At 30.7% G+C, this 25,853-nt stretch overlaps 1 protein-coding gene across 1 annotated transcript; it reads right to left on the bottom strand.

Moving 5' to 3' along the window:
• Positions 1 to 20,507: 20,507 nt before the first annotated feature.
• LOC145941390 (uncharacterized) lies at positions 20,508 to 22,616 on the bottom strand. The gene is made up of 6 exons (XM_083047511.1): positions 22,602 to 22,616; positions 22,483 to 22,490; positions 21,357 to 21,487; positions 20,973 to 21,208; positions 20,730 to 20,889; positions 20,508 to 20,638 (listed from the first exon to the last, which is right to left on the bottom strand). Exons 1-6 carry the CDS (start codon positions 22,614 to 22,616, stop codon positions 20,508 to 20,510), a joined length of 681 nt encoding a protein of 226 aa, XP_082903637.1.
• Between the last annotated feature and the right edge of the window lie 3,237 nt (positions 22,617 to 25,853).

Genomic DNA, 25,853 nt, shown 5'->3' with positions numbered 1-25,853 from the left:
CCCTAAGCCTTAAGAAATTGACCAATCACAGTCGAGTTTTCTCCTCATACTTGACTGCGATTGATCAATTTCTTAAGGCTTAGGGCTTAAATCACCTATTGTGGACCCAGTGTAAGGCTGATGTCCCATGGAGCGGATTGCGCGGAAGCGGAACCAGCGGATCGCCAATCACGGAATTATTCCCATAGAGCTCGACGAAGGGCTCTATCGGAATAACTCGGTGATTGGCGATCCGCTGGTTCCGCTTCCGCGCAATCCGCTTTATGGGACATCAGCCTTAGGGCATAAATCACCTATTGTGGACCCCTAAGTATTCAGGGACACTCTGTATATATATATATTATATTAATAATATTTAATATTAATATTATATTAATATTAATATTTGTTTAATATTAATATTACAAAATATATAATATATAATATTATTATACTATTACAATATTATTACATACATTTTTTTATTTATGACGCCATGTTTTGTCGAACTATCAACTCTGTCCAGACTCTTATTATAGGGACTCTAGGTATTGATTGTGAGTAGCGCGCTACGCTTTGCCTGTCTATGACAGCCTATGAGCAGATCATGGTCGTGCTTTCTAAACGGATTATAGTATAACTTTCAGTGAATGTTGTCGTTGTTAACATTATTACTTTTGTCGTTAACATTATTGCTCTTGTCGTTTTATTTTGTCCTTATTGTCGTTTATTGCCATTTGCTGTTGTCGTTTTATAAGAAAAGATGTCTTATTACGGTTTAAGGTTAGAAAAATTTATAAATATGTTACAATTATATTCTTTTTAATTAATTATATATCTTACTGTAACAAATTTTTATTTCAGGAAGCCAATCGTCCAAGATTGCGTAAAATTTAAAAATAATTGCTGTTTTGATCTAAATTGTGGTTTTTTGCATAGATATAAATACTGTTTTCAATATCAAAATACTACATGCCGCAATGAAAGATGCCAATGTTTACATTGTACTAGCGTGGAACAACTTCGTTATGAGACGACAGGATATTAAAAGAGAAATTGGCCGAACTATGCAACATTCTAATATATGTGGCGATTATAAAATGAAGACTTGCAACCGATTAAAATGTAAATTACGACATATCAAATTAGAAGATTTAAAATCAATGACATGCATTATATGTACAGAAAATATAATTGTTAAAAATTTTGGTACTGTGGATTGCGGACATGTATTTTGCTTTAATTGTGCCTTACGAAGCTTATGTGATGAAGATAAACAACAACTGAATGTACTATGTCCAGTATGTAGATGTGTAGGCGAATATATAAAACTATATTAAATAATCTTAATACTTTTCCTGTGTTTATTATTATTATTAATTACTGATTCTAAATTTTAAAAAGTCAGTTTTGTAGATAACTAGTGAGTTTTTTATTATAATAATATAGGTATTAATAGTAAATATTTTAGTAGTAAGAAAAGTATTATAAGCATTGTCTTATTTTTATATTTTTGATATCTAAAAATTTATCAATATTTAATTTATACTTTATTCAATTTTCTGATATTTTATTCTGTTCATTTATAATGGCATATTTTAAAATATAAAACATTGATAAGAAAGCAGAATCGTTAGTATTTTTTAAAGAGTTGCACGTACATTGTTCATAACAAATTGTCTATCAATTGCTGCTTAAACATAAATCGCAGTTTAATATCAAGATTAATAGTTGAATTTTAAAATTCAATGTATATAAAAATTAATGTTAGCTAATTTAGTTATTCGCAGTAGCAACGATATAAATTTCCTAGCTTATCCTTCTTATATCACTAATAAACTAAAACATATGTTCTAATTAAAGGAACGCAGTATGCTTTTGCATGAATATTCACCACACTGTGAGAGATGCATCGTATACAACTGTTGCTTAAGTAAAAATTTGGATACATGTTAATATAAGTAACAAAATCTTCAAACTTTTTTTAAAACTTATTCTCATCAAATAAATCAAATATTATATGGACAGTATGCGTTAGTTAGTTGTTCATTATTTTTATTCTCTCCATTAGGTTTATTTAATCATTCATAAATTTAAGTATTATTTAAGAAATATTAATTGTAAGTAAATCGTAATTAATCGTTAAAGAAAATATGTTATTGTTTGTGTCATGTTTTATCTTGTCTTTTGTCTTCTATTCTATTATCACTTGCTATTATAATTTTATAAGAAAAGATGTCTTACTATGGTTTACAGTTAGATTTTTAATGTCTTATAATTATACAACTCTTTTTGATTTATTATCTCACAGTGAAAAATGCTTAATTTATTTCATAAAATCAATTATTCAAGATTGCATAAAAGAAATAATTGCTGTTTTAATCTGGATTGTGGTTTCTTGTAATATTCCATAATATCCTGTGTAATATTCCCTGTGTTCAGTAAATAATATGTATGTTTTGTCTTTTTGTTAAAGATATATATAAATATATATAATTTATAAATTCATTCCTGTTTCACTTATATTAAAGTAAAAAATGTAGACCGCCTATGACTTAAGACGATTTTATATAAAATAGGACTAAAAATAGCGCCTTTATATTACACCAGGGGTACTTTCCGATTCACGCATGATGCGCATGAAGTGACAGAGAATCTATAATATGTGTGACATGAACTATAGATTTTCTGTCACTTCATACGCATCATGCGTGAATCGGAAAGTACCCCAGTATGCACTATTAGGCCGAATTCATACCTTGGCAGAAAAGCAGAAAGTAGAAAAACAGAAACCAATCAGAACTCGCGCTAGTAGTAAGCTTACTAGGGGTGTCTTCCGAAATGCGCTGAAAGTACTGACAGTACTGTTGCTGAAATCACCGTATTTTAGTTCTTCCGAAATCATTAGGACTGTGGCAGCACTGAAATCGGAACGCATTTTCAGTATCATAAGAGGCATGTATAGAGCGGTCAGAGCGATATATGTATAATAACCTAACTTCTGTGAAAGAATAAAGAGTGCTAATAAAAAATGGAAAAATTAATAATTGTATCCAGTATACAAAATTTTATAAAAAATTATTATGAAAGTTCATCATCTTCGGATGATGAAGAAGACATTTTAAATATTATTAAAGTGATGACAGAATGAGGGCCGATGATATTAAGACCACGTGTAAAAAATTATCTTGAAAATGTCGTAGTTTCTCTTTCAAATGAAGGATTTAAAGAACACTTTAGGTAAGGTAATTATTAAAATAATTAATTATTGAAGTTATTGATTTTATTATTATATAATTAAAAAAGAAATAAAAATATAAAAATAAACTTTTCTCTGTACAGAATGTCAAGAGACACATTTAATTTTCTATTGAATCTAATAAAACCACATTTAGAAAAGAAAGAAAATATTTATGCTCAAAGCAGGCCAGGGCGAAATAGCATTGATCCGGAAAAACAGTTATTAATTACGATATGGACACTTGCAACACCAGATTCTTATCGGTAAAGTATAATCTCAATTAAATATTAATACGAGTATAGTTTTATTAATATTATAATATTATATGATTAAAATTGTTGCTTATTTGTAATTATTTTTTTCAGATCTATATGTGACCGTTTTGATGTTGGCAATGCAACTGCTTGGAGAGCAGTAAAAAGAGTTGTATGTGCTCTTCTTAAGCTTAGAATGCAATATATTAAATGGCCAACAGAAGAGGAAGCAATGGAATCAGCAAGAATTTTTGAAGAAAAGAAAGGATTTCCAGGAGTTATTGGTGCGATAGATGGGACGCACATAAAAATAGCAGCCCCAAAAGAAAATCAAGAAAGCTATATTAACCGGAAAGGATATCATTCCATTCAATTACAGGTATAATGTATATGATAATTGTATCATCTATATAACTCAAATAATATAATATTTAATATAACTTAAATAATTTTGTTATATTTAATTAAAATTTAATTTGCAGGTGGTGTGTAATCATAAGATGGAATTTATTCATTGTTACGTAGGCTATCCTGGTTCTGTACATGATCAAAGAGTATTTAATGTATCAGGATTACAAGATTTTTGCAATGATCCTACAAAATTTCCAAATGATACTCACTTAATTGGCGATGCTGCTTATACTATTTCAAAAACTTTGCTTGTACCATATAAAGATAATGGTCAATTAACAGTAAGAAACAAAAACTATAATTATTGTTTATCTTCTACAAGAATGGTTGTAGAACGTTGTATTGCTCTTTTAAAAGTTCGATTTAGAACTTTTCTTACTTGACAAAATACCGATGAAAAGAACTGATTTAATTTCCAAATATATTATGGCATGTTGTGTCTTACATAACATTTGTATATTGAAGAATGATATGATTGAAATCCCTTTATTAGTGGAAGATGTAACAGAAAATATTACAGAAAATGTGGATGTAAATAGATTATTACACATAGAAGGAAAAGAAAAACGTGAAAGAATAAAAGATGCTCTTCGTCTAAGATTATAATAATCTCGTGTTTATTTTATAATTGATTTGTAATAAACAATAGTTATACATATAAGGCATATGCAATGTTTTATTATAAATAAATTTGCATTTATATTAAAAGTATTATTTTTATTATATGTTTTATTAAAACATATTCTATTTTAAAGTGTACATAATCGTGTACACTGACTTTGGTAAACATCCTATTTCTATTATAATATAAATTCTGAATATTTCTTTTTAACTAAAATAAATGATATTCAAATTTGTACTCTGCTTTAACATCATAATTAATTCAAATTTTTTTGATAATATAGCTTATCTTTCTAAACTTAATTAAAAATCTTGCATATTGAGGAATAATTAAAATCCTCTTAGTAGCAGAAGATCTAATACAAAATAAAAGAAAAAAAACAAAAGAGAGACTTTTTTGTATAAAATATTATGGAAAAATAATTAAATAATCTCACTGGTGCTACATTAGCACATATAGTAACACTTATTATATTGAAAAAAAAACATAACAGAAAATATACTTTTTTGCATAACAGCACCTTTTAAGAATTAAAAAAAAAACAAACAAATAAAACTAAAATATTAGCCTATCGATCACAAAAAATTCTTAAATTAAAAATTCTTAAATTAATAAAAATACTAAATGTTTGAACCGTTTGTTTCATTGCATTGCTGTCATTCATTGCACGTTTAAAATCATGTGGTGTGTGTTTGTGTTAGTGTGTGTAGTTATGTTGTAATGTATGTAATAAATATTTATTTTTTAGTTTCTTTCTCGATAAGCTTATGTAGCATTTCATTTAGTGCATCTAGGCGATTCATTGCTGATTCATGTTGACTTTTTTTATCCTGTCTTGCTTTTTCTATTATTTCTATTAATTTTTCCAAATGTTTTCCAACAACATTTGATAATTTTGCCTTTTTTGCAGCTGAAAACAAGATATATATTTGCTTTTCATTTTAATATATATATATATTGTTATGTCCGTGAAACGTGCGAGTCACGTTACGTCCCTAAATCCGTCAGAGATCATCGAGTCTTCCGTGAGATTGAGGAGCATCGCGTTGTCAAGGCGTCACTGAGGATTGTTTTCAACAGCTGTCTTTTGGAGAGTCTGAGTTCCGCGGCTGTCACGAGCGGACGCATTCGGTTCTCGTTCCGATTATATCCGAATTTCCCCTAATTGTTCTTCTCTTATTATTACCTTTATAATAAAGGTCTTTTCCTTTCCTTAATACGAGTACATTTATTTCGCGTGCATGAGTGAACGGTTTGCACGTCGCGATCGGAAGTGATCTTTCGCGGAAATAGTTCCGCGGACGTAACATTTTGGGGGCTCGTCCGGGATCGGTCGGACGACGAGCCACGAGTCATAGTGAAAAGGACAAATATTTTTTTGTGTGTGTGACGTAAGGGATACCATGTCTTTGGTGCATTCTCCGAAGATTACTCGTTCGCAAGCTTCGTCACGAGCAATGATCGGCGGGGAACAACAGTCGACTCCGCTTCGAGCGACGAACAGCGAGGAAGCTCCGGAGCGGGCGGACGCTTTGCAGGAGGCGTTGGAGCAGATTAGGGAGCTACGAGAGGAACGTTCACATCAGCAGGCTCAATTTGTAACGATGCTGCAACAGCGGGACGAGGAGCTGCGCCGTTTACAGGAAAGACTCACTACATGGGAAAATAACCAGCTAAGTCCTTCCCATAGAGTTTCGAACAACACCGCACGTAGAAATAGTGAATTGAACAACACAATACACAATAATTTTGAGCTCGGGTATAAGCTCAAACCTGAGAATTTCGACGGGAGTGTACCCTTGCGCGAATTTATTGCTCAGTTCGATCTTATAGCGCGGGCTAATGGTTGGAATTCGTTTCAAAAGACCTTAGCTCTTGCGGCTTATTTAAGAGGGAAAGCGCGGACCGTTTTAGATGGAATTTCGGAAATTGAAAACTTAGAGTTCGCGGATTTGAAATCAAAATTGGAATTACGTTTCGGTGAAGGGCATTTGGCTCAAACTTATTATACACAATTTACAAATCGTAGACAAAAGAGTTCGGAAGATTTAGCTTCTCTTGGCGCAGATTTAGAAAGATTGTCGCGATTAGCTTATCCTGAGTGCTCTCACGAAGTAAGAGATAAAATTGCTTGCGCACAATTTATTGCCGCGATATCTGATGGCTTCTTAAAAAGAACTCTTCAATTAGAAAGTATTACTTCGTTAAAATCTGCCATAGAGAGAGCAATGGCAGTAAAAGTTATTCAAGAGAATAGTTTTCAGTAAAATAAAAATTTTCCAAGTCAAAATTTTGAAAAAAATAATAAATATAATAAATTTAATAAATTTGGTAAATTTAATAAATTCGAGAATAAAGAAAAAAATGAAGAAACAAAAGAGAAAGATAACGATAAAAAGAAGTCTCATAATAATAATAAACATTTTTAAAAGAACGGTCCGAAGGCTAAAAAGGAATGTTGGCAGTGCGGCGCTGAGGGACACTTCCGCTCTGAATGTCCGTCACTTACGGAAAACAAGGTTTAGTCGAACATCGCGGGGCAGGTTCGACTAATTGCGTGATAGCCCCAAATGTTTTACAATGTGCTAGAATAAGTAAAATTAGAAATAATTTTTATTATAAGGGAAATTTGGATGGAAGAATTTGTCGATTTAAAATAGATACGGGCTCCGATGTTTCCATTCTTAGAGATGAGAGATTTCTGAAGGGACCAAAAGAATATTTGGAAATAAAGAATTGTTGTCTCAAATATCCTACAGGGGAATTAATTGAAGTCAAATATAAAGTTAACGTTTTGATTGAATTAGGAAAGCATGAAGTAGAGATTCCTATAATTGTTGCTGACATTTCTGATGATTGCATTCTTGGGATAGATTTTCTTGAAAAAATAAATCTAGAAAAGATTTTTGAATCTCAATTCGGTAATATTGAAGAGAATAATAGAAATGAATTTTCTTGTTTGCGAATTATTAAAGGGAAAGTCCCTGATTTTCTTGAGACATTTTTCGGGGAAAATTCTAAAAATTTGAACTCCTCTCAAAAAGATATTTTTGCTGATTTCTTATTAAAATTTCAGGATGTATTTTCTCAGGATTTAATTGCAGGGAACTGTGGAATTTTTAAACATAATATCAAGGTTACGGATTCTAAGCCGATTAAACAAGCTCCACGTAGGATTCCGATTCATCTAAGAGAGGAAGTCAATAAAATCATTGAAGAAATGAAGTCTCACGGAGTTATTGAAGAATCTAAAAGTCCATGGGTCTCTCCTGTTGTTATGGTAAAAAAGAAGGATGGCTCATTAAGATTTTGCGTCGACTATAGGAAACTGAATTCTGTCACAGTGAAAGATTCCTATCCATTGCCTCGAATTGAAGATATTTTGGATCAACTTTCAGGGAATTCTTGGTTCTCTACTTTGAATCTGAAGAGTGGATATTGGCAAGTAAAGCTGGACTCCAAAGACAAGGAGAAGACGGCTTTCTCTGTAGGAAATGGATTATGGCAATTTACTGTCATGCCATTTGGACTTTGCAATGCCCCCGCTACTTTTGAACGATTGATGGAGAAGGTTTTTCAAGATGTTTTATCGAAGATCTGTCTAGTTTATCTTGACGATGTGATTGTTTTCAGTGAAACATTCGAGGGGATGATGGAAAATTTGAGGAAAGTCTTTCTTCGCTTTCGCTCAGCAAATTTGAAATTGAACCCTAAGAAGTGTTCGTTTGGAAGAGAAGTTAAATACCTTGGTCATGTTGTCTCTGAACATGGAATTACGACGGATCCTGAGAAGATTTCTGCCGTCAGAAATTGGCCTGTTCCTCAGAATAGGAAGCAACTTCGAAGCTTTCTAGGATTCTGTTCCTATTATAGGAAATTTATTAAAGGCTTTTCTTTGATAGCTAAACCGTTATTCGTTCTCACAGAAAATCAAGTGAAATTTGAATGGAATTCGTCTTGTGAAGAGGCATTCAATGGTTTGAAAGAGAGATTAGTTTCTTCGCCAATTTTATCTTTTCCGAAGGAACACGGACAATTTATTTTGGATACAGATGCTTCGAATCATGGGATAGGAGCAGTATTATCGCAAGTTCAGAATGGTTCAGAAAAAGTCATCGCTTATTTCAGTCGAGTCTTAAATAAAGCAGAAAGGAATTATTGCATTACACGAAGAGAATTGTTAGCAATTGTGGCATCAATGAAGTCTTTTCATCATTATTTATATGGAAGGAAATTCCAAATTCGAACGGATCATATTTCTTTGAAATGGCTTTTGTCATTCAAAGATTTAGAAGGACAATTAGCTCGATGGCTAGAGAGATTACAATAGTACGAGTTCGAAATAATTCATCGAAAGGGACGACTGCATCAGAATGCTGATGGTTTGTCAAGACGCCCTTGTTCAGAACTCGGTTGTGTTTATTGTGCCAAGGTGGAATTGAAGGAAAATTCTGTTGCTAGGATTATTCTTGGGGAAAATAGTTCAGAGGAATGGCGGAATAAACAATTGAAAGATCCTATTATTTCAATGTTCCTTCAAGGGAAAGAGATTAATAGACGTCCTGATTTACAGGAGATTAATAGAGATGTTTCTGCGAAAATTTATTGGTCCTACTGGGATGCTTTGGTTGTTAGAGATGGAATTTTATATAAAAGATGGGAATCCCCTAACCTTAAATCAGAAATTTTCCAGATTATTGTTCCTAGGAATTTCATCAATCAAGTTTTGGAGGAGGCTCATGATTCTGCGTCTGGTGGCCATTTTGGTGTGAATAAGACGTTAGAGAAGATCCGAAAACGTTTTTATTGGGCTACGTGTAAGAATGACGTGGAGGATTGATGCCGTTCCTGTAAGGTTTGTGTAGCAAGAAGAGGTCCATCAGGGAAAGGGAACCCTCTTCAAATTTGATGCTGGATTTCCATTTGAGAGGGTACAAATAGATGTACTTGGCCCTCTTCCTACTACTACGAATGGGAATCGATATTTATTGGTGATTATAGATTGTTTCACCAAATGGGTTGAAGCTTTTCCATTAAAGAATTTTAAAGCAAGGACGATAGCCGATATTTTTGTGAAACAATTTGTTTCTCGTCATGGAGTTCCTTTAGAAGTCCATACTGATCAAGGGAAATGTTTTGAATCAAAGATTTTTCAAGAAATGACACGCCTTTTAGGGATTAAGAAAACTAGAACAACTGCTTTACATCCGCAATCAGATGGTCAAGTAGAGCGTCATCATCAAACAATCCTTAATTATTTGGCTAAGTTTGTTTCAGAGGATCAGAAAGACTGGGATAACTGGATTCCGATGTATTTGTTGGCCTATCGTTCTTCGAAACATGAAGCTACAGGAGCTTCTCCCGCTGAATTATACTTCGCACGAGATCTGAGACTACCCTTGGATTTGTTACGAGGGAGTCCTCCAGTAGATGAAGAGAGTAGTTCTTCAATGGAATTTATTCAAAAGTTGAAGAAGAAGTTGGATAATGTGCATAATAGTGCTAGGCAACGGTTGAATCTACAATCTCTTCGTTCCAAGATTCGGTATGACCGTAAAGTTAGGAAAATTAATTTCAATGTTGATGAAGAGGTTTGGTTTTATAATCCTCGTAGAATAGGGGGTAAATCTCCTAAGTTACAAAGTAATTGGGAGGGGCCCTATAAAATTGTAAAAAAACTTAGTGATGTAGTTTTTGGTATTAGAAAATCGAACAGACATAAATGTAAAATTTTTCATTCGGATAGATTAGCTCCTTTTTATAGAAGATCTAGATAGAATCGGAGCCCACGATAGAATAGTTATAACCTAATTTTAGGGGTATAATTTTCTTCAAATTTCCTGCCTTAAGATGTTTTTCAGGAAAGTTTCATCTTCGTTTTGGTGACAACGCAAGAAGGTTTCATCTTCCACTTGACAACGATATAGTAAAGTTTCATCTTCCTTTTGTCTGCGAGGAGGAGAGAGCAGATTTTAAAAACAAAAAGAAGACGGAGAGGATTATTCAAAGGGACGAAGACTACCTTACCCCATGGTTATTTTGATCCGTGGTTTTTTCCCGGGGGCTTTGGGCAAATGTCGAGGCAGGGGCTTGAGAAGTCCTTGAAAAGGGCGTTGGGTCCACGGAATGTTACCCCTCTCTTGCCTGAAGAATTTTTGGGACTTTGAGGAAATTCTTGGAATCGGTGAAGTCGATTGGACCCAAGATGGTGTGCAGTTCGCAGTACCTAGAACAGCAGTTCAGGGAGAACATGAAGTCACATCGGGGACTGTAATTCGGCGAGGTTGCTGTATGGAATTATTCTGGATCTGTCCTACTGAATTGATTGTCGGGACGACAATTTTGAAGAGGGGAGCAAATGTTATGTCCGTGAAACGTGCGAGTCACGTTACGTCCCTAAATCCGTCAGAGATCATCGAGTCTTCCGTGAGATTGAGGAGCATCGCGTTGTCAAGGCGTCGCTGAGGATTGTTTTCAACAGCTGTCTTTTGGAGAGTCTGAGTTCCGCGGCTGTCACGAGCGGACGCATTCGGTTCTCGTTCCGATTATATCCGAATTTCCCCTAATTGTTCTTCTCTTATTATTACCTTTATAATAAAGGTCTTTTCCTTTCCTTAATACGAGTACATTTATTTCGCGTGCGTGAGTGAACGGTTTGCGCGTCGCGATCGGAAGTGATCTTTCGCGGAAATAGTTCCGCGGACGTAACAATATATATACATGTGTGTGTGTGTGTGTGTGTATGCGCGCGCGCGTTGATTCTTTTATTTAATAAAAACTTACAAGGCTGATGAGCCTTGTTGATGAACAATGTCAACAATCGTGGCTTTTTCATCATCTACATTGTTTTCACTACTTGACGATAGCGTAGTGGTTTCACCCATGGTTTTTTACCAAATATCTCTTCCATTTGCTATAAAAATATTTAAAGTAATTAAAGTAATAATTTTGTTTTTAATGTTACCACAGAGATAAAATATTAATACTTACTTCATAATATGACCACATTTGGCGATCATTACCAGACTTGGAATTATGGTCTTTTATTTTTTTGTACATTCTTTTCATTGTTGTTAATTTTGTCATACATTGTTTTACAGAAACAACAAATTCGTTTTCTGTTAATTTTTGTGAGATTTTTTGAAAAACAGTTTTTTGATTGCATTTGCCATTTTCTATTTCTGGTGCATATTCTTCATATAAGGTCAAGAATAGGAGCGTTGCACTTTTTGACCAAATAATAATTCAATATTAACAATTATTATTGGTGATTACCTTATGTAATGTATAAATATAACAAATTGTTTTTATTAATATAAGTACCTGCTTCAGAACTTTCTCCTTCAAACGTTTTATTTGTATTATTTTCTTTATTTTCTTCAGCTTCAAACATAACCTCTTCGATTTCATCTACTTTCTTTGGACTTATTCCACTTTTTTTTATGTTTTGTAATATTTCAAAAACAAAGTTTTTATCTATAAAATATCAGAAATATATTATTAAAATTATAAATTTATAACTTATTTGAAGATTCTTATTGCTTTATTTTAATCAAAATTTTCTTCAATAATTATTACTTACCTGTTAATGCCTTCTCGTAATCATTTTGATTTAAGAATACTTCATAATTATTATTAGTTTTTGCATCTAATATGGAATATTTTTTTAACGACATTGTGAAATTACTTTTTCCTTTTTTACAAAACGATCAGCCGCCATATACATTACTGAACTTGCACTACCTCGAGACTATGTGCAGAATCAGTCGGAAGTCAGCAATTCCCTAGGGTCAAGTTTCGTTAAAAAGATAGTAATTATTATTCTCTTGCAGCACGCTGAAAACAATTTCGGAACACGAAAACAGTACTGTCAGTACTTTCAGCGCATTTCGGAAGACACCCTAAGTAGTAAACTTGGTTGTAGTAAACTTACTACCAACGCGAGTTCTGATTGGCTTCTGTTTTTCTACCAAGGTGTGAATCCGGCCTAAGGTCCGTTCTACAATACGTTGTATGTCGCAGTCAGATGTCAGAACACAGCCGATGGTCTAATGAGAATTTGTTTTCGAAAAAGAAATTCTTTCATTGGAACATCGGCTGCGTTTCGACATCCGACTGTGATATACGACGTATTGTAGAACAGGCCTAATAGATACAGTGTGACTTGTACGACACCTAAAATAGCGTATCGTAACGACTTATTATGTTTGTTGATTTTTCATTGTACTCCTTGTACTATTTTTTTCTTTTTCTTTAATCATATTTTTCTTTTTTCTTTTTAAGTTCTGAAAATGTACACACAAATTCTTAAAACGAAATTTCCGAATGTATTCGTCTTATTCAATGAGAGTATTCGCTCAAAGGAACATACATATTAAACTTAAGACGATTTTATATATGTATAAGAACAAATATGAATACCGGCCTTTCTCTGTTAAACGCAGTCATGTGACAATTGAGCCTGCATACAAGCCCCGGTTGCATATCATTATATAAATAAGTTAGAAAAAGCGCGAAGCATCGACATATAGAATGGACAGCTGATGGCAGTGGAAGGGGAAGCCGCACGAGTAGAGTGAGAGGCAGATAATATGGGATATCTTTCGTCTCTTTCTAATAAAGCCTGATTGGTTGGCGATTTTTTACCACGGAACGATACCCCATATTGGCCTAGTTTACATCGAGCACTTGATACGCGTATCAAGTAGTGAATTTAAGCTGATCAGCCAATAACTGAACCAATGTACTAGTTATTTACTATTTGATACGCGTATCAAGTGCTCGATGTAAACTAGGCCATTATCTGCCTCTCACTCTACTCGTGCGGCTTCCCCTTCCACTGCCATCAGCAGTCCATTCTATATATGTCGATGGCGCGAAGTTATTATCGTTAGGATTATGTCGTTTTACTTGCTCTGTCGTCTTACTTGTCGTTTATTTTGCTAATTGTCGTTAATTTTGCTATTGTTGTTATAACAAGACAAACAAATCACTAATATAGCAATTAATTAGCGTTGATCTAATAATCAAAATGTATAATCTAATATGTGTCAGTAAATATTATAGTGTTTATTATAAAAGTCAGATGAAGAAAAAAAGGATTAAAAAATCATGTATTATTGCAACTAATAGTAAGTATGATAAACATTAAATTCATATTTAAAATTAAAAAAAATATCCATAACATTCAGATTCTCATAAAATCTATTTATATAATTCATTTCTTTGTAATAAAAGTGCAGAATATTATAATTTCAAATAAATAGTTATGTATTTAAAGTTTTTCTATGTTATTTTAGAAAACAAATTCAGCTTGCAACAGATTGCAGACAATTTAAACAAAGAAATTCCGAAAGTAAAGTTAACAACTTTATCAGGTATTATAATATATGTTAAATTAATGTATAAATGTTATGTTAAAACTTTTACTTAACATAATTATGTTAATGTAAAGTGCTTTAAAGTGTTATAAGTTTACATATAAAATTATATTTATTTTATTTTCATAAATTTTGTTTTAAAGATTCTCCACCAACTGTCAATTCCAATGCTACGTTAAATGTTGATACATCAAATGTGACATTTGAAATCAAAGAAGGCACTTGCGTTCCTTCAAGCAGTAACTGTGATACTGAACAGTGCAATATAAAGTCTGATTTTAATTTGATTAATTATGATAATACAAATGACAGAGATAACATTAAAGATTCTGCGCATTTAACTGAAGATGCTCTTTCGTATCGATGAGAATCTTAATACATTAGTTGTTAGTAACAACATTGAGATAAACGGTAAGTCTACGATACATATAATTAACCGGATTTTAATATATTATACAGTGAACATTCTATATGCAGTTTTTTTTTTTTTACATATTTTGCGTTACAATACATTATAGCTTTTGCAACATAAATTACACACAATAAATATTCTCTACTTTATTTTCATAAATTTTGTTTACAGATTCTTCACCAGCTACCAATTTCAATGCTACGTTAAATATTGGTACAGCAAATGTGAATTACGATATCGAAAATGTTTCGACAATATTAAGTAACCCAGATAACACAAACACTTTCTATAAACATTCTATAAATATTTGTCGAGAATATTAGAATATTCTTACAATGTACTAGAGGATGTTTTATAAATGTACACAGAACGTTGAAATGAGACCAATTTAAATATTCCAGGTAAGGTTAAAAGAATATTTTTTATCATATTCCAAGAATATTCAAAGAAGATGTTTAGGATAATCTAAATGAATATTTATGGAATATTTCAGAACTAAATTTTAATATTTTAAATATTTATGCAAATACATATGTTGATAGAAAGGAAATAAAAATGAGAGCAACAAAATATGTTTTATCATATATAATAAAAAAATATAATTGTGATATAGGATTATAATTTATATACCGGGTGTTAAATTTCAAACGTAACAGGTGGAATATCTCGTAAACAATGCATTTTAGAAAAAAATGTTTCCTACCAAAGTTGTAGGGTTTCGAGGGGGACATAACATAGTAATATTCATATGACCTTGGGCGGCGTCTCCAAGATCAAGTGGAGGTAAGAATAAATTTTTTAAATGGAAACCTATATTTTTTATTATAACATCTTTTTCTACTAATTAACTTGAACAACTTTTATCTGAAGCATTTTTTTATTTACCTAATATTTTTTAAGATATTCAAGAAAAACTTGGTAACTCTTCAGCTTACGATATTGAAGATCAAATAATGGAACAAAAGGACTCAAAAAATAAAAAAGAAAATAATTAATGAAGCAAATAAGAAATAAACTTTATTCATAAATCTTCACATTTAAAAATAAAAGAATTTTTACAAAAAGAATTTTTAGAAAGAGTATCGAAGTCAACCAAATTCTTTTTTTTTTTTAAAAAAAATTCCATTAATCTAAGTGTTCAAAATGTTGTCCTCTTACATCTATGCAAGCTTGTAATTTTCGTTGGAAACCATTATGCACACTTTGTAATTCGTCTCTTGAAATTCTTCCGCACGCTTCGCGTATTCGTTCTATCATATTTTCTCTTGTAGTTGGAGGATTAACATAAACAATTTCCCGGATTCTACCCCACAAATAATAATCTAGGCAAGTCAGATCAGGTGATCTGGGAGGCCAAGACACTGGACCTCCCCGACCTATCCATCGGTCAGGAAAAATAACATTCATGTGTTGTCTGACGATTACACTAAAGTGGCAAGGTGCTCCGTCAAGTTGCATCCACATGTTCTGTCGAAGGTTTAGAGGCAAATCTTCCAGAAGAGGAGGTAGTTCCTCAACCAGAAAGTTCAAAAAAATTCGTCCGTTAACGATATTATCGAAGAAAAATGGGCCGATAATTGTGTCACCAATAATGGCACACCACACATTCAACGACCATACATGTTGATGATCAATTTGTCTTAACCATCTAGGATTTTGGTCGCTCCAATAATGAAGATTATGACGATTCACATGGCCACTGTTATGAAATGTAGCTTCATCGCTCCACAATATTTTAGAAAAGAACATTTCATCTTCTTCATAGCGCTGTAAGGCCCATCGGCAAAATTCTAATCTTCTATTATAATCTTCCTGCGTTAATGCTTGGTGTAAGTGGATATGATATGGATGTTGGTGTTGACGACACAAAATATTCCAAACATTTACGTTGGATGTTCCAAGTTCCCGTGACAATTGTCGTGTACTGTAATGAGGGTTCACAGTAATTGCTGCTAAAACGTTTATTGTCATTCCCTCATTACAAACTGGACGAGGCCGATTTATATTGCGGTGAGCGGCAAAAGTTCCGTGCTCTCCTGAACGATAAAATACACGAATGAAGACCATGGGAGATGGATAATGGAGCCTATTATAGTATCTTTGACGGTAAACTCTAGCAGCTTCTCTAGCATTTCGTCTACATTCACCATAAATTAAAAGCATGTCACGATATTCCACATCAGTATAACGCACCATAACGGCAAGTGAAAAAAGAATAGAAAATGGAAACACAATTTACTCTAATGACCACATTAGTCGCACTACTGTAACTGATTTAAAAAGTTACACATTCCCACCTTCTTCCGTAAATATGAAAGTCCGTGCATTGGCGCTGACGATACAACAAAAAATGTAAACACACTGAGTGCTCAGTCTATCTGTTATGTGTTTTTTCTGATCGACTACAATACATCTGCTTGAAAGTCAAATGACAGAAGGAAAAGATTCAGAAAAGAAAAAATGCTTTATTAATAAATCTTTAAATAAAAAAGACAGAATTTTTACATAGAAAAACATGTTGAAAGAATTACCAAGTTTTTCTTGAATATCTCAAAAAATATTAGGTAAATAAAAAAATGCTTCAGATAAAAGTTGTTCAAGTTAATTAGTAGAAAAAGATGTTATAATAAAAAATATAGGTTTCCATTTAAAAAATTTATTCTTACCTCCACTTGATCTTGGAGACGCCGCCCAAGGTCATATGAATATTACTATGTTATGTCCCCCTCGAAACCCTACAACTTTGGTAGGAAACATTTTTTTCTAAAATGCATTGTTTACGAGATATTCCACCTGTTACGTTTGAAATTTAACACCCGGTATATATTATATATTTGAGAAAAAATAATTTATCAAATACATATAAATATACATATAATTTTAATCCTCTATTACAATTATATAATAAAACATATTTTGTTGTTCTCATTTTTATTTCCTTTCTATCAACATATGTATTTGCATCTAATCTGATTGATCGATGATATGTAATAATGAAAACTTGTATGTATAATATAAATTTCAACTTTTTATTACATATGTCAAGAGACACGATAGTGTCTCGCGCCTAGTTTGGGCGAAGCCGACTCTCAGAAGCGAGGCACCGTGTATCTTTACGCGAATCGGACAGTTCGAGATAGTCATAGATTCGGATGCTCAATAACGGCTGAAGTGATCGAGTTTTTACTAGGTTTAATCGATAGATTGAGGTCGAATTATATAATGAAAGTGTCTTTATTTTTGCTCTACGTGCTTTGTAAGCGGAAATATAATAATGCAAAGTCTAAATATGAAAAATTTCGTTTAAGAAACGTCCACGTCATCATCGTTCACGCATACATAGTGGTATCTATCGTGCTACACGCATTATTAATCACACGTATACAACACATGCATACACGTATATCACACGTAAACAACACATGCAATAGATGCATGTAGTGGTAATCTTGTACTGTTCTCACGTTTCACAACAGACGGCGTTAGTGGCGCTTCGCAATATTAGCAGCGTGCGGGGTTATGTATTAGATCTTTTGACATATGATAGGTTAAGTGTGCGGTTATCCAGGATCATAATTGATTGATAGAAGAAGAAGAAGAGATTTATAACAATCAAGTAATTATTTCATATTTTTTATAACAATATTAACAATTATATTCTTATTCATATTTTTTATAACAATATTAACAATTATATTCTTATGAAAAAATAATAGGATGGTTACGTAACAAGAAAATAGTTATTATTATATTATTATGAAAAAAATATAGTATATCACATATAAGTAGTATTGCATATCACATGTATGTAGTATATTGCATATCACATGTATCGTTACCATTTTATTTTACTATTTCTTTCATAATAATAACTACTTTCATGCTACGCTACCATCCTACTATTTCTTTTATAAGTACATAATTATTGATGTAAAATAAGGAAGCGAATGAAAGCTAATAATAATAAATAATGTAAAGATAATAGTGCTATAAATGATATGAGCTATAATAAAGAATTTATATACATTTTTATAGCACATAGCACATAGCATTCATAACATTATTATCTTTACATTATTTATTATTATTAGCTTTTATTTGCTTCCTTATTTTACATAAATAATTATATACTTATGAAAGAAATAATAAGATGGTAGCGTAGCATGAAAGTAGTTATTATTATGAAAGAAATAGTAAAATGGTAACGATACATGTGATATGCAATATACTACATACATGTGATATGCAAAATACTACTTATATGTGAGATGTACTATATTTCTTTCATAATAATTACTTTCTTGTTACGTTGCCATCCTACTATTTCTTTCATAAGTATATAATTGTTAATATAAAATAAAGAAACAGTATATTTTGTATATATGTATGTACTCTAATGATTTAAATATGTTTTACATTACAGGTACAATGAGGACATTGTAATCTTTTGAAATAGTACTAGAGTTGCTCAAAAAGTAATGCCCTACATTATTTTTTTAGAATATTTATTCAACAATTTATACACAATATACATGGTAATCTCAATCAACTTCTATTTCTTTATGCCAGTACGATACATTATATGTATTTACTTGCCTTTACTGTACCAACTTTTGTCCTTTCCACGTAACCATGTTTTCACATTTGAATCACGCCCTCTTCATCTTCCAAACCGTATTTCGCGAAGTGCATTTAATTAAGTGGTTCAAAAAGTTAAATATTGGAAGCTATCGCTAAACTGTGTTAAACATATAATTTAAAGATCTCTGCGAAACAAGATTGGGAAGATGATGAGGGGATGATTGAAGCTGTGATGACATGGTTACGTAGAAAAAACAAGAGTTGATACAGTAAAGGCATACATATACTTGTATCGTGCTGGTATAAGGTTATAGAAGTTGATTGAGATTATATTAAAAAATAATATATATTTAAAAAGAAGAAATATCCATGTATGTTTAAAAACATTTCAAACCTATTTAATAAATAGTTTCTGAAAAAAATGGCATTATTTGAGCAACCCTAGTAAATCTAAATCATATACAAAAATGAATGATATCCCTATAATAACTTACCTTTAAAAAAAAGGTAAAAAAAGGCGCCTAGTATGGGCACGCCAGTAGTGAAAAATTACCCATTGCAAACCCATGTAGAATTGTAGTATAAAAAATTACCTATTGCAAACCCATATAGAATCATATGAAAAATTATCCATTGCAAACCCATATAGAATCGTACTACAAAAGTAATGATATAAAAAAAATTGCGCGCCAAGTAAAAGTAGAAACTTTTGTATCAGTGGAAAATTTAAGTTGCAAACCTCTAGAGTCGTATAATGAACCAGTGAAAAATTCAAGTTGCAAACCCATGTAGAATAGTATAAAAATTAAAAAATTATTAAAATTAATACAAATAAAAAAAAATACAAAAATTTTAATTAAAAAAACTAGGCACTGCTAAATTAAACAATATGCTAAAGTTAATTTTGAAATTTAGCAGTGCCTAGTTTTTTTAATTAAAATTTTTTTATTTTTTTTTATTTGTATTAATTTTAATAATTTTTTAATTTTTATACTATTCTACATGGGTTTGCAACTTGAATTTTTCACTGGTTCATTATACGACTCTATAGGTTTGCAACTTAAATTTTCCACTGGTACAAAAGTTTCTACTTTTACTTGGCGCGCAATTTATTTTATATCATTACTTTTGTAGTACGATTCTATATGGGTTTGCAATGGATAATTTTTCATATGATTCTACATGGGTTTGCAATGGGTAATTTTTCACTACTGGCGTGCCCATACTAGGCGCCTTTTTTTACCTTTTTTTTAAAGGTAAGTTTTTATAGGGATATCATTCATTTTTGTACATGATTTAGATTTACTAGGGTTGCTCAAATAATGCCATTTTTTTCAGAAACTATTTATTAAACAGGTTTGAAATGTTTTTAAACATATTAGTATTTATTACACGTACATGTTAGTATTTATTTCATGTACGTGTTAAACATGTTATTAAAAAAAATTCATACAATAAAAAAAAATTTGTGCAATAAAAAAAAATTCGTATAATAAAATACCTAAGTATTGCACTTATATAAATGTTTCATAATACTCTATTATAATAATGCTATAATATAATAAATACTAATGTTATAATAATAATTATTATAATAATAGTTTTATAATACTGTTATAATAAAATTTCATATTGCACTTAATATATAGCGCTTATTGATTTGTTTAGCATTTCTAAATTTTGCTTTTACAAGCCATGCCTTCATAATTGTTTCAATATCGCTTAATGTTATTGTATTGTGTGTTTTTTGCACTGCTTCTGTAAAATAAATTATGATATTATAGTTTTACATATATGTATATATATGTATGTATATATATGCATGTGTATAAATTAAATTAATACTCACTTATTATAGCAGCAGAAATACGTAGTAAGGAAAATTTATTTTTTCCTTTAAATCCTATCCAACTATATTGTTCTGCCACTTCATTAGAAAATAATTGAATCATTATTCTTTTAATAGTATGTTTATACGTAGCTCCACCAATTTTTGATAATTCAATCACCTATTAATGTAAAATAATATATTTATAAAAATATTTATAAAAATTTCATTTTTTTTATTTATTTATTTAAATTCTATTTATACAAGCATATTAGTATTGTTTTCGTCCGTCAAATACTCTTCTATAGCATTTAATTCGCTAATGTTTTTCAAAGGAAAATCAAATTTTTTAAAAATACTATCTTCATCATCTCTTATTAATGTTCTATCCTCTTGTGTTCCAATCTTTCTTAAAATTATTTGCATATCTTCAGACATTTGCGATTGTCTTAAATTAATAATATTTAATTGACGTAAGACTTGTCGTTTGAATGCAATATCTAAAAGAATATTTAAAAATGTTAAGTACATATTATAGAAAATGTTCGTCAATTAATAATAGCATTTCGGTTAGTGTATTTTGTGTGTGTGCGCGTGCGTACACGCGTGTGTATGTAAGTACAACAAAAGTTACTAAAAATACTTTACCATTATCAGGTTCATCAATATAACGAATATTTTCCTTAATTGTATCATCCTTAGAATACTGAGTTATATTTTTTTGCAATTTATTTGTGTTACTTGTAACGTTTACAGGTTTTACTGCATTTTCTTTATTGCTATCGCGAATAATTTTTTTTGCATTTGTTCCAAGTGGTTATGTACATATTCGCATCTATTTTTAAAATAATATTTAAATATTTTTATTTTTAAAGATTATATATATTTATTTTTAAAATTATATGTACTTATTTTTAAAGATTATATATATTAATTTATTTATTTATAAAATGTTTTTTTAAATTCTGAATTGAAAAAGTATACCTGTACGATCAGATACAACAGGAAAGTGTGTAGAACATCCATCTTCATTGTTCGATGAAATTTCAGTAAACGATACATTTCGTGCTTCACTTGTACTGATAACAGATTTTTTTTTGTCTTATTTATTTGTTCCTCGGGATTAGTATCAAAATCCTTTTCTTGTACTTTATTTATTATTTTACATGAAGGTCCTGGATTTATGCGTTTATTGACGTCCCTTTCTAAAACAAAATTATTTTTTTATTTTATTTTTTAAAAATATTTATGAGTGTCTCATAATTCATGCATTACACCATTCATAGGCAAATAGAAAGGACTAAATTTAATCAAAAAGTTCTGTAACATTTTGTAATGTTTATAATAATTAATGTATGTATTCATTTACAGATCTTTACATATAAATTAATTTCTCGTTAATTATTGCAAAAATTGCAAAATATTTTTCTAGTCAATTTAATCTATGTTTTTTACTGCATGAGTGGTGTGTTATTCCTTTATCAAACACTCTATGTGTACATACACACAGGATGTCTAATGAGATGTGTGTGTGTAAAATATTTTTTTCATGGATTTTGAAAACTTACTTGTGTTATCAGAATCAAATAGAGTAGGAAAATCTGCTGAATTTGTGATTTCATCATCTGATGAACTTTCATTAGTTAATGAAGTTCGTGATTCGTTTGTATCATAAAGATATTTTTTCTTTCTCCGAATTCTTTTTCCTTCAGGATCTGATGTCAAATCTGATGTGTCTTCTGCTGTATGTACACGTCTTTGCTCTTGCTTTTACTAAATCAGCTATAACGAAAGAATGCAATATATAGTATGTAATAATTACTTATAAAACAAAAATAAATATGACAAAAACTAAATGTTTTATAACAAATTAATTCTTTGAATATCACTTACTGTAGGTACGTCCATTCCCCACTTTTCGAATTCTAAATAATGGCCATACACCAAATACTGGTTTTTCACATACTGCGACAGAATGAATTAATTTTTTGCCAGTGTATGGTGGCCAATAACACATATCATCATGCAACCATGCGACCGGTACAGCTTCGACTAAATTTTCTTCTATAAAATGTACTACTATCCACTCCATTGGGCAACTATATATCTTATATTCTTATTCCCAGATAGCAAGTTGCCGATCAATTTACTTGAAATTGCTTTGATTAAGTTGTTTTCAATATTGAGGAAAGCGGCTTCCGATTTTATCTATTAAATTGTCGATTGTTATTGCTATCGACAATTGTGAGCAACTTGAGAGCAACAATTGCTTTCTTAATAAAAAGTTATTGGAAATCACAGAGCAACATGACGAAAACAATTTCCACCTAAAATTTTAACAACTAGTGTAGGCAACTATTGTTCGTATAATGCCTTTATGTTAACCTAAACGAAATTCTATTATCTCGATGATAGCAACATAATGACAACTGAATGAAAACTTGTGTCAAGCAACGATTTTCTTTCTTATGCCAAGGAACGCTTGGCTATCTGGGTTGTTAGTCTGAAGTCGAAATAATTACAAAACTCTTTTCATTCTCATTTGGTTAACAAAGCTAAACATGCAACACAATAATACTTAATATACTATAACTACTTATATAATATTTAATATAGATTTCTTCTTAATATCGTATTTACATAAGACATATACATATAATTACATATACAGATACATATATATATACATATATACATTTATACATTTATATTATTAACACAATGTATGAAGGAGAGGAAACACAACATAAGTATTATTATATGGAAAAATTATCATTTTGTTGGAAATATCTTCCACTAGTGACATAGATAATTCTCCGAGTTCATGTACTGAAAATATATCAAAATTTGAAGATTTAAATGGTTCAGAAATAAAACTTGTTACATTAATAAATTTTTTTCCAATTAAGTAGTACTTATTATCTTTAATAGCAAAATTTTCTATCAACACAATACTCTTATCTTTTAAATAACAGCAATTATTTCCAAAATGTGTACTAAATGACATATTATTTACAATCAATTTTTTAAATTGAGCAGAAAAATGTGTGATAGGTAAAGGACCTTCATGATGTTCTTGTACCATTTGCAATTTTATTTTTTTTGACGGTTTAGTTATCAATATATTTTGTGACTCATGAATACGCTTTACAAGTTATGCTAATGGATAATGAGATTTTCTAACTAATCGTTTTAGATATTGCATATAATTTTCAAAAGGAAATGCACTGTAAAGATCTAAAGGTCCAAAAACTCTGCAATCATCAACAACATGAATTAATCCATGCACATTGTGTGAAATGTATTCTGCTCCATAAATGACTTTAAATTGTTTCACAAAATATTTTAATAATGAGCATGCGTATTCTAAATACTTTGTATATAAATTAGCATTAATTAAAATTCTAACAGCAATATGTAAAGATATAAAATGTAAGTATTTGTCAGATGATAAGATATTTTTTAAAATAACTGGACCACAATACAATAAAAAAAATCTAAACTCAGTTGCTTTCCAACGTGCAACTTCATTTAAAGACCGGGTTTTTCTTACAAAATCAGGAGGAATACAAGATTTTATTTCAATGAGATAGCTTGAAATAGATTGTATGTTGGTTTTTGATAATCTATGTGAAATAGGTCTAAAAAGCCATATATTTATTAGTTTTTTTTACTACGCCAAGGCATACTAAATGCATGTAGTCAAGAGGAAAACTTTTTACCATGTTAATCGAAGGTATTTTTTCTAAAATTGATGTTCCTGTATGGTGTTCAGGTTGAACTCTATTACGGAAATTTTCATCCGTTCTTTCAGAATAATTTATTTCAGGATAACACACTCTGGCTTTTATATATTTTCCTCTTTGCATACATTTTGTACATGCAAAAAATCCAGTGTGACCTTTGCAAGAAGTAATGAGTGATTTTGCTGGAGCATCACATACAAATGCTTTAATTGCAAATAGTATAGCATGATTATTATAAATAAAACCATCTTCTGATAACTTTATAGCTTCAACTGTAAAATCTTCTAAAAACATATTAACATTATTAGGTTTTTCATAACCATGATAGATACCTATCACAGATACATATTGTGGATATTCAGATATTGAACATAATATTGGATATATCTGACTACTAGAACTTTTGCTTAAAGGCAAACCATCAATATTAATAAATAAATTAATTTTTCTGGCTGTTTCTCTAACAAATTAATTAAATTTTGAACTGCAAATTGAATTCCCATGTGTACATAAGTGCCTGAACCTACAGATTTGTAGGGTACATGTCGAGGAGTACAAAGTAAAGTTCTGGGATCTTGAGGCAAAGAAATATTTGTTTCTAATTTTAATAAACTTAATAAACTTCGTAAGGCGTTATGTGAAATATTATACGATATTGCCCATGATCGTAATTCATTAATAAAATTATTACTTTGATTATGTAAATTTTGATTTTCTATATTTTGTTGTGATATTGGAGTATCACTTTCAATAACATTATCAGAGTTATCAGAAGATTGGCTATATGAGTCATGTGAAACATTAAAGCAATCTGTATTAAAACAGTCCTCTGTTTTATTAGAAGTACTATTACATTGGAAATCTTCTGTATTTTTTGTAATTAAAACATTATCATTTATACAATCATATTTAGAATTATTACAATTCTCCTGTGATAATGTAAAACATGTTGCGCTTCCTCTTTTAACATTTCTATAAAAAGTCGCTTTACTACGACGTTTCATTATATTGTTCTTGGAAAAATTGATGTGAAATTCTTAATGATAAATTAATGATTAAAAGAGCTTGTAAGAAATCAAAGGTTAGAAAATCTATCACTGTAAGCAAATAATACAACGTGAAAAAATGATAATAATATTTATTGTTTTTGATAATAATATATACTTACCTTCTCAATAAGAGCTTCTTTTTCTGTACAAGCTTACACACTTTTTACTTATCGTACACTATATATATATCATGAACGGACTCAACGGACTGTATACTTATTAATAAAAGCGGAAAAGAGATTGTTGGTTATGGGTAATGAGTGATTGTTCCATCTTTCTGAACGCCATCTAAATCTTCAATACATTTGAATATTCTGTGAACATTTATGGAATATATATTCCTATAGCTG

Source organism: Prenolepis imparis, unplaced genomic scaffold (assembly GCF_030444845.1).
Source record: "Prenolepis imparis isolate NDT839.2.m4 unplaced genomic scaffold, iyPreImpa1.0 SCAF_10, whole genome shotgun sequence".
In the NCBI taxonomy this organism is placed as follows: Eukaryota; Metazoa; Arthropoda; class Insecta; order Hymenoptera; family Formicidae; genus Prenolepis; species Prenolepis imparis.
Note: the sequence above shows the minus strand (reverse complement) of the source record. Positions and strands in the feature narration are given on the sequence as shown.